Source organism: Nyctereutes procyonoides, unplaced genomic scaffold (genome assembly GCF_905146905.1).
Source record: "Nyctereutes procyonoides isolate TBG_1078 unplaced genomic scaffold, NYPRO_anot_genome, whole genome shotgun sequence".
In the NCBI taxonomy this organism is placed as follows: Eukaryota; Metazoa; Chordata; class Mammalia; order Carnivora; family Canidae; genus Nyctereutes; species Nyctereutes procyonoides.
In genome coordinates this window covers 6,522,820-6,535,683 of record NW_026575134.1, presented here as the reverse complement: position 1 = coordinate 6,535,683, position 12,864 = coordinate 6,522,820, and the positions used below count along the sequence as shown (strand labels likewise).

Here is a 12,864-nt window from a genome sequence, read left to right as displayed (position 1 = left end):
AATATTATGAGCAAATTCCTTTTTATGTCCTGACTGACATTTCCCAGGTTTTGGTACCATCCTAGAAACCATCAGGATCTCAGGAGATTGTGGCCACTGAGAACCATCTCTCCTAAAACAGCTTGTAGAGTTGGCTTTACAATGAGGTAGAAAATAAAAAAAGTATTATAGGAAAAAAAAAAGAAATATATATATGCATATGTGTGTGAGTGTGTGTGTGTGTGTGTGTGTGTGCATGTGCATACCTCGCCACCCCTCTAAAAGTTATTCCAGGAAGAACTAGGGTGAACCTCTCAGGAGAATTGGGGAGAATAACAATCCACCTGGAGCCTCCAGATAGCAAACATAAATCTCAAGGGAAGAGCCTGCTGCTGTTGTATTGGTACCAGTTTACTACTTTTTTAGGGGAATCACTCATATGCTCTAATAGGCATAACTGTTTCCAACCAACGGTGCTCATGGTTTAACGCCAATGTGGTAAAATGAATTTTTTCTTTCATGAGTCATCTTAAGTATTGTTTTAGGATACTGCTGAAAACATGATAATTATTTCTTTCTGCATATATGTAAAATGTGTGCATGACCATGCAGAGAAGAACATTATACATCCCTCAAGGGTTATTTGGGTGTCAGGACATGCAGAGAGTGGACACTCAGCAGCAGACACATTCACAGACTATAGAAAGCAATGCCCCAACTTCCCATCCCAACATGCATTGTATCCCTCTCTGGTGGCACTTTTACAACACTTCGGAAAGCACAAGATTTATGAAATAATAGTGGATAAATGAAAAATTCTGCATCAACTTGAAATACGCCACTTAGTTTATTTAAAATGACCAAGCTCTTTAATATTATTAAGGCAATTTCAGCATTAATATAGATTCTATAAAAGAAGCTGAGTACTGCAGTCAGATTCACTGTCAATAAAAGAAAAAGAAAAAGATAGATTACTCAATGTAAGATGAACCCCCTAAAGATAGAGGTCTCTTACATTTATAAGAAATTAACCTGAAAATACAAGTATTAAAACATTTCTGTTGAAACGGGATTAAGATCATGAGTACAACTTGCAGTACGTGTTCTGAAACATTTATTTAACATGATTGAGTAGCCCAAGAACAGTTACATTGAATATCAACATTGAGGGGCACCTGGGTGGCTCAGTGGTTGAGCATCTACCTTCGCCTCAGGTCATAATCCCAGAGTCCTGGGACCGAGTCCCGCATTGGGCTCCCCATGGGGAGCCTGCTTCTCCCTCTGCCTGTGTCTCTGCCTCTCTCCCTGTGTCTCTCATGAATGAATAAATAATTATTTTACAAAAAGAATATCAACATTGATGACAAAGTACCACCTGCATCAGCCAAGAAAGACTATAACACATAACAATGAAAGAGCATAAATGCGCATCAGCCACCTGTATTTTTCCTAATTCATCCACTCTCCAACTGACTCAGTTGATCAGCTTTTCAAACCCCTTCCAATCCTCTGTCTGCCAGTAGCTTTGCACTGACACAAGGAGAAACCAAGAAAAGCAAGAGAGAAGCTGAGACACAGAGGATATCTGATCCAGAGAGGGCATACCAGAGAAAACAAAGACCCAGCCTCTATGAAAATAAATATTTGGTTCCTCCTGCTGTGAGAGCCCATAGCCCAGGGGATGAGAAGACAGGAGGATCTTGGCATAAAAACAGAAGGAGGGGATGGTGGGAAATGTTAATTGTGTTTGCTGTGATGTGAATTTGCTCAACAAACATTGATTACGTGCATGGCCTGCTATGAGCACTGTGGAATGCAAAGAAGTATGAGATATGATCCTTGCCCAGGAGAATTTTATATTCTATGATTGAAGCCAGGCCAAAAAACACAAAGTAACGAGAACAATTAGAATATGACTGAGTACCAAGAGAGATGTTAGGACAAGTGCCACAGAAGTTCAAAAGAGGCCAAGGAAAGACACCTTTAAAATAAGGTACCTGACCTAACCCTAGAAAATCGGTAGAATTTAACCAAGTACCAAGGAAGAGGAAGGGCAACCCCACAGAGAGCACTGTGGAAGCAGAGGTGCAGCAGTAGGATTGAGAAAGGTCAGTAGAGAGACAATGGATAGTTCAGCGTGACCAAACTACTGTTTCCACTTGGGTTTTGTCTTGGTTTTTGTAAAGCTTTGAATGTCACATGGTTGGCACTTTCTCATGAGCCCACGGAATGAATTTGAGAGAAATAACATGATGATTTTTTTGTAAAATACGGGCTTTAGAGGAGAAGATTATTGGCATTTTGAGGACACTCCTGTAATATGTAGAATTGTCCTGGGTCATTGCAGGACCTTTTTTTCCTGCTCACGTCCATTAAATGTCAGGAGTGCCCTCACCTAACCAGTCGCTATGACAACCAAAACAGAAAACCAAACAAAATACCTCTAAGCATTTCCAAATACCCCCATGTGGTAAAATACCACTTCAGTTAAGAATTGTATTTTATTAGTCAAGCAAACTTAAATATCAAAAATCAGGTCACAAGCAAACTTAAATATCAAGACTGCAGCTCAGATCTAACTCGCAGTCCAGTGTAAACTAGTATTTTAAGAAGGAGACCATGACGGCCAAGAAGAGGAAGGCAAAGAGTGATCTCCAAGAGAAAGGCCCATTCAGGGCCACTGAAGGTTGGCAAAGAGACACAAGACAAAGAACATCTTGTAGGAAGAAGCCTGAGGAGGAACGGGCAGTCGGTTAGCAGATGGTTCCAGCTCCAGCTTCTCCACAGCAGAGCTATGTGTGTGCCATTACCCCTTCCTTTCCTCTCTTGGGCCTCAGTTCCCTCATCTGAAAGTGGAGACAAGGCAACTAGGTGGTTGGCTCTGGGATTCTCAGTCTGTGATGCTTGAGGCACTAGGAAGATGAACAGGAAAACCAGTTGGGAAAGATGGCAGGTTTGCCATTAGATAGGTTAGTAATGAGTATGAACACAGTAGGATATCCCATTTGAAATGACAGTTAAGCAGATGGAAATATGAGACTCAAGAATAATCAGTGAATTCTTTCCATACTCCATGGTTTTCCTGTATCACATATCAGAGCGACTGGAGGATTTGCAAGAGATGTTTCTTACGCTGCAACCTTAGGAATCAGTATTTTCTGTTCACCTTCATGAGCCATTCTCTTGAGAGCTGCTCAGCAGCGAATATTTTTATCAACTGCATTTAAAGACAGAATTAAAATCAGGAAATCAGTCTATATTCAGGCTCTTAAGTGGTAAGAATTTCCCTCAAAACCCCTGTGATAGATTATTAACAAAGACACTGTCAAACGTCTTTTAGATTGGCCTTTACATCAAGTGAAAATTTTTCAGGTGGTTTGCTGAAAGCAGTTATCAGGGATATATATATATATATATATAGTACTTTCTACATAAAAAGATCATTATTTGATACTTTAGACTTCATTTGAGTACAGTGTCACATCTGACTGCAATATACAGAAAAAGCATCCACAGAATAGGCCTATCTCGTCCCATAACATCCAAATGGAAATGGACACAGACAAATGGAACGAGCATATAGGGCTATAAATATCAGATCCATCTCTCTATCAGTAGGGAAATCATTGAAGATCGCATTTGTCTTGTTTATACTGCAATTAGCAATATAAATTAACATTAATAAAGAAGGATAATAGAGCACATTATTTTTATTTCTTTTACCACCTTATCTTGGTCAGGTTAGAAAATCATTAATCATAGAACAGTTCTGGAAGGGACACACAAAAAAGCATAATAGTAGTTGCCTAAGAAAAGGACAGGAATCTGGCAGAAAGTGACTTTTCACTTTAAAAGCAGAAGTCACTCTTGATCATTCTTTATAGTGAGCTTTTTTGATGACAAAAGTTATTTCAGGGCAGCCCAGGTAGCTCAGTGGTTTAGCGCCACCCTCAGCCCAGGGCATGATCCTGGAGACCCGGGATGGAGTCCCCCATTGAGCTCCCTGCATGGAGCCTGCTTCTCCCTCTGCCTGTGTCTCTGCCTCTGTGTGTGTGTGTCTCTCATGAATAAATAAATAAAATCTTTAAAAAAAAAAAGTTATTTCATCGGCTCTGATGACACAGAGAAGTCATCATCCAGGGAGCTTGTGCTTAGAGAAGGTAACTTCTGCACCGCTTCTAAAAATTGAAATTTTCCTCTTGATTCCACATAACCTATACTTGACCTACAGGTTTGGTTGGAAGATTATAAAATTCCGACCCCTATGAAAATAAACTTTTGAATTATCAACAGTAAGTTAGGAGTGTAGAAAACACAGACACGGATGGGAAAGAAGTGAAAAGGCGGGTATAATTCCCCATCTAGGGACACTCCATGGCCTACATAGAAATAAAAGAATTAGATCCTATTGTCTATGGTTCTGTATCCTATTTTACCAGGCTAGTACCTTGTAGGCTGTTCCTATGCCATTACAATTCTTCTATATTTTATCATACAGGTCTACCATAATTTAACTCAAGCCTTTCTTTGTACATTATGTTTATTATTCACTTTTCACTATTATAAATATTTTGAACTCAAGCATAGATCTCTCTTTTGTTTCATGAGATAATTCTGAAAACGTTCTTAATGATCTATTTTTAGAATGCAAAACAAATCTAGAGACAAATGCAAATTCATCACTTAGGCCTTTCCTCTGAACTCACTATTTTTTTTTATCATCAGGCCTCCAGTGAGCATTAGCTGATTACTAATCCAAATTCAGCCAATAACCTGCAATTTTCAATCATGGCTAAAAAAAAAAAAAAAAAAAAAAAAAAAAACAAAAAAAACACCAGTTTGCATTTCTAAATTGCAACACAAAAGAGAAGCTTGTTTACCAGTCACTATTTTCTGAGCATATCTACTTTTTTTTTTTTTACTAGAGAGCTAAATGTTTGAAGTTTCACATTTGCAATTATGATTAAAGCTATCTCAACATCAAAAGGGAAAGAAATCTTAAAAGTAGTCCCTATTGCAAACTAGGTTTTAGCCAGTCATAGAATAGTCATAGCATGTCTGGGGAGAGGCAGGCCATGTCTGGGAGAGGGAAGTCCCCTCTTTTTCTCTCCGTCTCACACACACACCCAGGAGAAACTCAGTAACACAAAAAGTGTCAAATGCCAGGGAATTCAGCGAGTCATATAATTTTGGTTTTAAATGGAAAATCTATTTTAAGTCGTTCTCAGGTTAGGGAAGCAAATGTTAGCATCATGTTTACACTGAGATCAGAATCAGTGACTTAGCTGTTATCAAACATTCCTCAGGATGGATCATTTAATACTACTTTAGGGGTACAAGGATCCTAGCACATAGTAAACTCTAACCCAACCTCAGAATCTTTTCCAGCCCTGGTTGAAATTGTCTCCATCCCTGTAAATTCTTGGCTCCTAGTTGGATGAGGGTGTGTTCTATTTAACCCTCCCATCCATCCGCATCTGTAGGTTCTCCACTACCTCCTTTACCCTTGGCAGGTGTCTCTATGGTTCAGGTACCCCACATGCCCCACCTTCCCCCCTGTGTTGTCTTCTCCATCTCATTCATACTTGGCCTGAAGCACATTCATCAGTGAGTAGTCTGCCTTCAGGGTAGCTGGCCTTCATCTGGTTTCAGAGGTTTTACAATCTGGCTTAGTTTTGCCAGTGAGCAGATGACCTCAGAAGTAGGCACCATTTTTCCCTAAAACATATCTGTAACACATGAATTCCCTGTGGCAGCCCGGAATAGAAGTGAGCCTCTTCCTGTTTCAGAGTGCTATTTATTTCAAGGCAACCCACGAGCAATTAGACACTTTAGCTCAGGGTGTGACAGCAGGCATCACCTGAGTTTGGTACACAGCCATGCCTTCCTGAGGTCTGTTATCAGATCGGTTTCCTCAGTTTCTCTCTGTAATACATCATTTAGATAATCTTCAGCTGAGTGGTCCTTCAGATTCCTGTATTCACAGCATCAAAAATAATTCACACACACTTTATTTTTTTTTCACACACACTTTAAAGCAGACTGACATAATTCCTTCCAAGGAAAAGTGACCTATCATTTCAGTCCCAGATAGCCTTTACATATTAATTCAAGGAAAAAGAAATGTAGAGACTCAGTGCTGCCTATTTTAATAATTAGCATGGCTTTCTTTCATCACTTTGCTTTGCAACCATGTAATTGGGACTGGAAAGTGCTGTTGCAGAAGTACCAGCTTCTAAATCTTGGTGGCTGGCTATCCTAGCAGGACAGAGCTGAGGGCTAATGACATCAAATGAGAAGCTTACTACAGTAGCACAGAATCTAGTTCCTTGTCCCTCCAGTAGGCAGCAGGCAAGGAGAAGGACCAGGAGAGAAAGGATGGATCTGCATCTCTACTACTTCCAGAAGAGCAATTCAAAGACTGCCGTACACAGACAGTGAACTGATAGCACATCTCTGCCAAGAAAGGATGTTATCCCTGTCTGTGTGGAGTGTGGAAGTAGGACCCAAAGGAAAACCAGCAATTACCATGTCTTTAATTAGTAAGCCCTTAGTAATCTGTCCTATTTGTCATCTGCAATGTGACACATGGCCTAGTCTTAAATGGCCCCTTTGAGATTGACCTGACGTTTCTGGACTTTGTACCATAAGATCTCACTACCTCTCCTAAATTCTGTGGGAGCAAATTGTATACCGATTTCAGAGGAAGAATCTTCTTTCCTTATTTGTCTAGATGTTTGAGCTTCTTATGAGTATATTACAAAATAATCTTTAATATAATTCTTAAATTTTTTAAAGCCTATTTTGGCATATTTTACCAAATATCATAGAATGAATCATACTCTACAGCAAACCCCATGTATTTGATGAGTGGATCCCAATGTGGAAAATTTATAGAGCCTCTGTTTAAGTAGCTTACCCTGCAAGGGCCCTTTAAGGAACAAATGTACAGAGAATCATGGTAGAAAGTTCATTGTCATGCTCTAGAACTTGGAGGGTCTGTTAAAACTTAAAACTGATCTAAATTTATCATCATAAATATCAGTTTTAAGCTAAGTAAGTTCTGCATTTCATGTAGTTTTGTCAAAATGCCCATCAAAAGCCAGGGTATCGGTTGCAGGCTAATAGCAGAAAAGGAGTCAACAAATGCTTTGCAGTCAAGCATGAGTTGGTATCCTAGTTCTGTCTCTTCGAGTTAAAAATTTTGCAAATAATTTATCTGATCCTCAGATTCCCTGTTTGTAGTCTGGGCTTAATAATGCTTTTCTTTCAGAATTTTGAGAGAATAAGAAGATACTATGTGAAGAGTAGCCAGTACAGTGAATGAAATAATAGGCACTAAGCAAAGAATGGCCATGTGAGGGTGATACGTGCTGTTAAAAAGAGCAAGTCCATTCCACATTCAGTTCTGAAGTTGAGTGCCAACCTTTCGAAATGAAAGCCATAAACTTATCTTTACTGATAATGTTCGTGTAGAATTTATGTCTCTTGAATGTATTTATGAACAGAAATGTTTTTAGTGTATTCAGTATATTAATTTGGTTAACATTTATGACATCTAACACAATCACTTTCTTAAAAACCATCAACCACCCTACTTAGTCTTTCTTTCTTTTTTTTTTTTTAACTTGCTTATTTCCACTCACTTTGAGCATTGTAACTTCATTGCTTTTTTAACTTAGGTGATATCATGATCTTTACCCCTCATCTTGAAAAATTAGCATTAAAAGTCCATCTGAATTTGATAAGATTTCCAATGCTAACAATTTTATTTTGAAATTAGGCTTCAGAAGTCTCTAGAAACAGAGGAGCCTCTTTACTGGCCAGGCCAGGACACAGCCTTGTAGCTGCTATTCGGAGCCAGCATCAACATGAGTCATTGCCACTAGGTATGTATCAAGCTTTGGGGACCCTGGATACCCAATACATAGGCTATCTTCTTCTTGCCATGAATCTTCTAATATTCAGAATTCTGTGTTTTCTTTTTCCTCCCCTGTAATCTACTCCCACCCTTTGCTTCCATCCCCCTTCTGACCCAAATGCCTTTCCCTTCATTCCTTAATTTGTCCTTCCATCTTTCCTGTCTCTGCTCTCTTCCAGGCCTTCACCCTCTTCTTCTTTATTGTATTCAGTGATTCGTTAGCCAAGTCCAGGAGAGCATAGTTTAAATGAGGTGATGGATCTTGTTGCTATTAGATACAGTTTTTAATTTAGACCTCTCTCCCCAGGTGTGTGTGGGGATAAGTCAGCATAGTCTTCATTCCTAACCTCAGTTACCTCCTGAGGTAGATGCCACTTGTATCAAGGGAAATGAGGTGAGAAAGCCCAAATGGATTTGGTTATTTCCATTATTATTCCTGGGAAATCCACCTTCACCACAGGTTATAAGGGTCAAGTGCTCAGAAAGGGATTTCTTTGAACTCATAAAGAATCTTTTGCTGTAATAACTATTGAAAATGGCCAAGAGAAGTCAGAAGGAAGAGAATAGAACTCCTCTCATGGAAGAGCAATTTTATTCTCCTTCACCTCTTCACACAGGGATGAGTTAAGTTCCTGGAATATTAAGGATAATTAACTTAGATCTGGTTTACTTTTGGTTTGATCTTTTAAAAATGATAATGCTATTATGTCACAGAAAAAAGCCCTCAAGAGCTTACATTTTTTTGATGAGTGTGCTATCTGCCCTTCAAAGTCCTTTGCTAACCCTGGTATCAAGCAGCCATTTTCCAACCATTAGAGAAATTATCTCTGGGCTGAAGACTCAACCACAACGTGCACTTTTGTCTGTTTCAGCATATAATGACAAGATTGTGGCATTTCTTCGCCAGCCAAACATTTTTGAAATGCTGCAAGAGCGTCAGCCAAGCCTGGCGAGAAACCACGCACTCAGGTAGGGACTTGTCGCTCACCCTCTAGCTCTGGGTCTCTCCAGCCCGTCTCCCCAGGGGGACAACACCTCTGTGGAGGGAGAGTAGAAGCTTATGATTCGTTTTGTTCTCTTGAATACTCAGAAGGAAGGATCCAGGGGATTCTAATGTTCTCTGAAGAGCCACTAACAGAGATAGCCATATTGCCAGGTTACATATTAACCATACAATGCTAAAATGATTTCCACTGATTCAGAAAGAAACCCAGAAAAAGTAAAATATCTTTCATCAAAAAATTACTTATGGGGATCCCTGGGTGGCGCAGTGGTTTGGCGCCTGCCTTTGGCCCAGGGCGCGATCCTGGAGACCCGGGATCGAATCCCACGTCGGGCTCCCGGTGCATAGAGCCTGCTTCTCCCTCTGCCTATGTCTCTGCCTTGTCTCTGCCTCTCTCTCTCTGTGTGTGACTATCATAAATAAATAATTTAAAAAAAATTACTTATGTAAAGCATCATATAATTTTTTATTCAAGTATAATTAACATATTAATTAATGTTATATTAGTTTCAGTTAGACAATATGGTGATTCAACAATTCTAGACATTACTTAGTGCTCATTATGATCAGTGTACTCTTAATCCCCTTCACCTTTTTCACCCATTCCATCACCTACCTCCTCTCTTGTAACCATCAATTTATTCTCTGTAGTTGAGCCTGGTTTTTTGTTTGTCTCTTTTTTCCTTGCTTGTCTCTTTTTTCCTTGCTTGTTTCCTTTCCTTGCTTGTTTTGTTTCTTAAATCTACATATGAGTGAGATCATATGGTATTTGCTATTCTCTGACTGACCTATTTATTTAGCATCATGTCCTAAAGGATCCATCCATGTTGTTGCAAATGGCAAGATTTCATTCTTTTTTTTAGTTCAGTAATATTCCATTGCGTATATATACCACATATTCTTCATTCATTGATGGGTTAATACTTGTATTGCTTCCATATCTTGCCTGTTGTGTACATGTGACAATAAACATAGGGCGCATATATTTTTTGAATCAGTGTTTTCATTTTCTTTGGGTGAATACCCATAGTGGAATTATCAGATCATGTAGTGATTCTATTTTTAATTTTTGAGGAAACTCCATACTGGTTTTTCCAGAGTAGCTCCACAGGCGTGCATTCCCATCAGCACTGCATGTGAGTTCCTTTTTCTCCACATCCTCACCAACATTTGATTCTTGCGTTTTTGATTTTAGCCGTTTTGACAGGTGTGAAGTGATACCTCATTGTAGTTTTGATTTGCATTTCGCTGATGATGAGTGATGTTGAGCATCTTTTCATGTGTCTGTTGGCCATCTGTATCTCTTCTCTGGAAAAAATATCTATTCATGTCCACTGCCCATTTTTAATTGGATTATTTAGGGGGCTTTGGTGTTGAGTTGTGTAAGTTCTTTATATATTTTGGATATTAGCCCCTTATTGGATATATCATTTGCATATATCTTCTCCCATTCATTAGGTTATTTTTTGTTTTATTGATGGTTTCCTTCACTGTGCAAAAGCTTTTTATTTTGGTGTAGTCTCAGTAATTTATTTTTCCTTTTGTTTCCCTTGCCTATGGAGACATATCTAGAAAGATATTTCTACAGCTACTGTCAAACCAATTACGGCCTATGTTCTCATTTAGGAATTTTATGGTGTTAGGTCTCACATTTAGTTCTTTAATCCATCTTAACTATTTTTATTTTTAAAATATCACTTAGTGGTAAACCAATTATTAGATGAACATATTAAAAAACAAACCAACCAGCAAACCAAAAGTATTAAAAGTACCATGTGTTCTAACTACTTAAATCTTACTATCCATTAGTGTCATTGTTGCATGAGTGTCCTTGAAAATGAATCACTTCATTTGGAAAGGACAGCCACCCAAAGTGATAACAAGAGAACATCTCTTAAATCTCACTTTCCAAGATATTCAGGTATCTCTCTGCTTCAGTTAACTGCACAGTGTTTTGGAATCTGGCCATACATGATGGTTAGATGTGTCCCGTTGGAGTTTGAATTATTGATCAAGCTCTTCGAGACCATTATTCAGAGCATGTTATTCAGTCCAAAACTACCCTTAATCTCCTCAGATACAGATTACCATGTGGGCACTGTGTAGATGCTTTTATGGGTATGTGTATAAAGGATCAGGAAAGGTCTGGGAATGCAGTCACTGACTGCCTTGGACTCCTCACCTCCTATTTGGTGGTCTTTTGAATCTAGCTGGCAACTGTAATACTCTGCTTTGACTTCTCAGTGAATCACCAACACCTGAAAATAGCCTCTTTGCAATTCAATTTCATATTACTCCTCCCAGAGTGGATTATTCACTGATCTCACACACACACACACACACACACACACACACACACACACACAGCTTCACTGACACCTCTTTTCACTGCTTTTTACTCTGTGTGAATTAGAACCACCCGTCCTCCCCACTGCCAGGTCTCCATTCCTCCTTCTTTCTCTATCTCCACACCAAAACATACGCCTCCTCACTTTCTATCTTCCAGCCTTTCTTTTTCCTGCCCTGTCATGGCCTGCATTTGGGTGCTCATCATTTCTCTCCTGGATTTTGTAGGGGTCTCCTGGAACATGTCCCCTTGATCTATCACTGTAACAGATATCACCTACCTGTTATAGCCAGAATTACCTTCTTATAGCACAGATTAAATCATGTCACTTCTGGCCTTCAAAAAAAGCTTTCCATTGTATGTGAAATAAAGTCAGGATTTCTCAACACATTTTCCATGGCCCTAACCTAACTCTATCTCAAGCTAGTTTTCCCTTCTAGTGTCTTCCACTTCCACCAAGCAGGCTGTGTCCTCTCCTACTTCTGCCCTCTTGGGAATGGCTCTTCTCTTAAGGACCGCTCAACTCATTTTAAAGGCTCAAACCAAATACAAAGATTCACCAACCTCGGCAAACTTTAATATTTCTTTTGCCTTGTTTTGATAGCATTCTTCTCATATATTTTTCCATTATCTCTTGAATGCTGTCTGTACTAGTGTAAACTCCTTAGTGCGGGATCTTCCAGTCTTTGCCTTTGTATCACTCTTCCCCTCAGAACCTACTCCTCTACTTTGAAAATAAGCAACACTAATTATGTTTAGAGTGTTTGGAAGATCTTTAGATGAACAGATGAGCTTTAGCATAAGTGATCAGCCCTTCCACTTACGCTCATCTCTGCCCATTTTATTACTGTGCCACAGAAGGCAATGCCATACTCAAGTCATGTGGCTCATTTATTTGTGGGCTACTCCCTGACTCACAGAAAAGCATAATTTAAGGGAATTTCCAAGGGATTTTCAGAGAAGTTGTATGATATGAAAAGTTTCTGAGAGATTGCTACTCTTGAACTTTTTTTCTGTTACTGATTCTACCAATAACTAATGAGTTCAGGACTATTTTTTTTGAGGAATTTGAATTCACCAAGGGCACTGGAGTCTCATTTAAGTCATTTTAAAAGTGAAAATGTAATCATCCCCTGGGTAAAAGAGTGAAAGTAAACTATTTTCAGTGCTATTACATAGTATCACATTATAACAAAATCCAAGAAGCCTTAAAAGCTTTGTTGCAGTGCAGAATTGTACAATTATGATTTTTCCAGACATGGGGAATTTGGAATTAAGACAACTTGGAATTAGAAAAATCTCAGCAATTATTTAGTATATAAACTAATAACTTCTTTAAGATTAGGGACTCCTTGAAGGACTTGTAGACCCTGAATGAGAACCCAAATATCTCACCAAAAACAGAAGGCCCAAAGTGGCTAAAAAACATGGAATTAAAAAGAGAGAACAAGAGGAAAAATTTGCTTACAGGCAATACAAGAGTCAGGCTTCCAGGAACCAGGAAGCCAGGAACTACTCACTGTGACTAGTTGCCCCTGGATCTGATGTGGGGGTGAGTCAGTTCCATTTTAAAGGTCCAAAGATTGAATAGAAAACCTCCTTTCCCCCATAACA

The 12,864-nt window shown here is 39.0% G+C and overlaps 1 protein-coding gene across 1 annotated transcript in view; it reads left to right on the top strand.

Annotated features, from left to right (window-relative positions):
* Positions 1-12,864, top strand: part of HECW1 (HECT, C2 and WW domain containing E3 ubiquitin protein ligase 1) — a 434,806-nt gene that overhangs the window by 365,157 nt on the left and 56,785 nt on the right. Inside the window, exons 17-18 of the mRNA XM_055301338.1 lie at positions 7,763-7,868; positions 8,773-8,869. Of these exons, the coding sequence (XP_055157313.1) occupies positions 7,763-7,868; positions 8,773-8,869 (203 nt within the window). The remainder of the gene's footprint in view (positions 1-7,762; positions 7,869-8,772; positions 8,870-12,864) is intronic.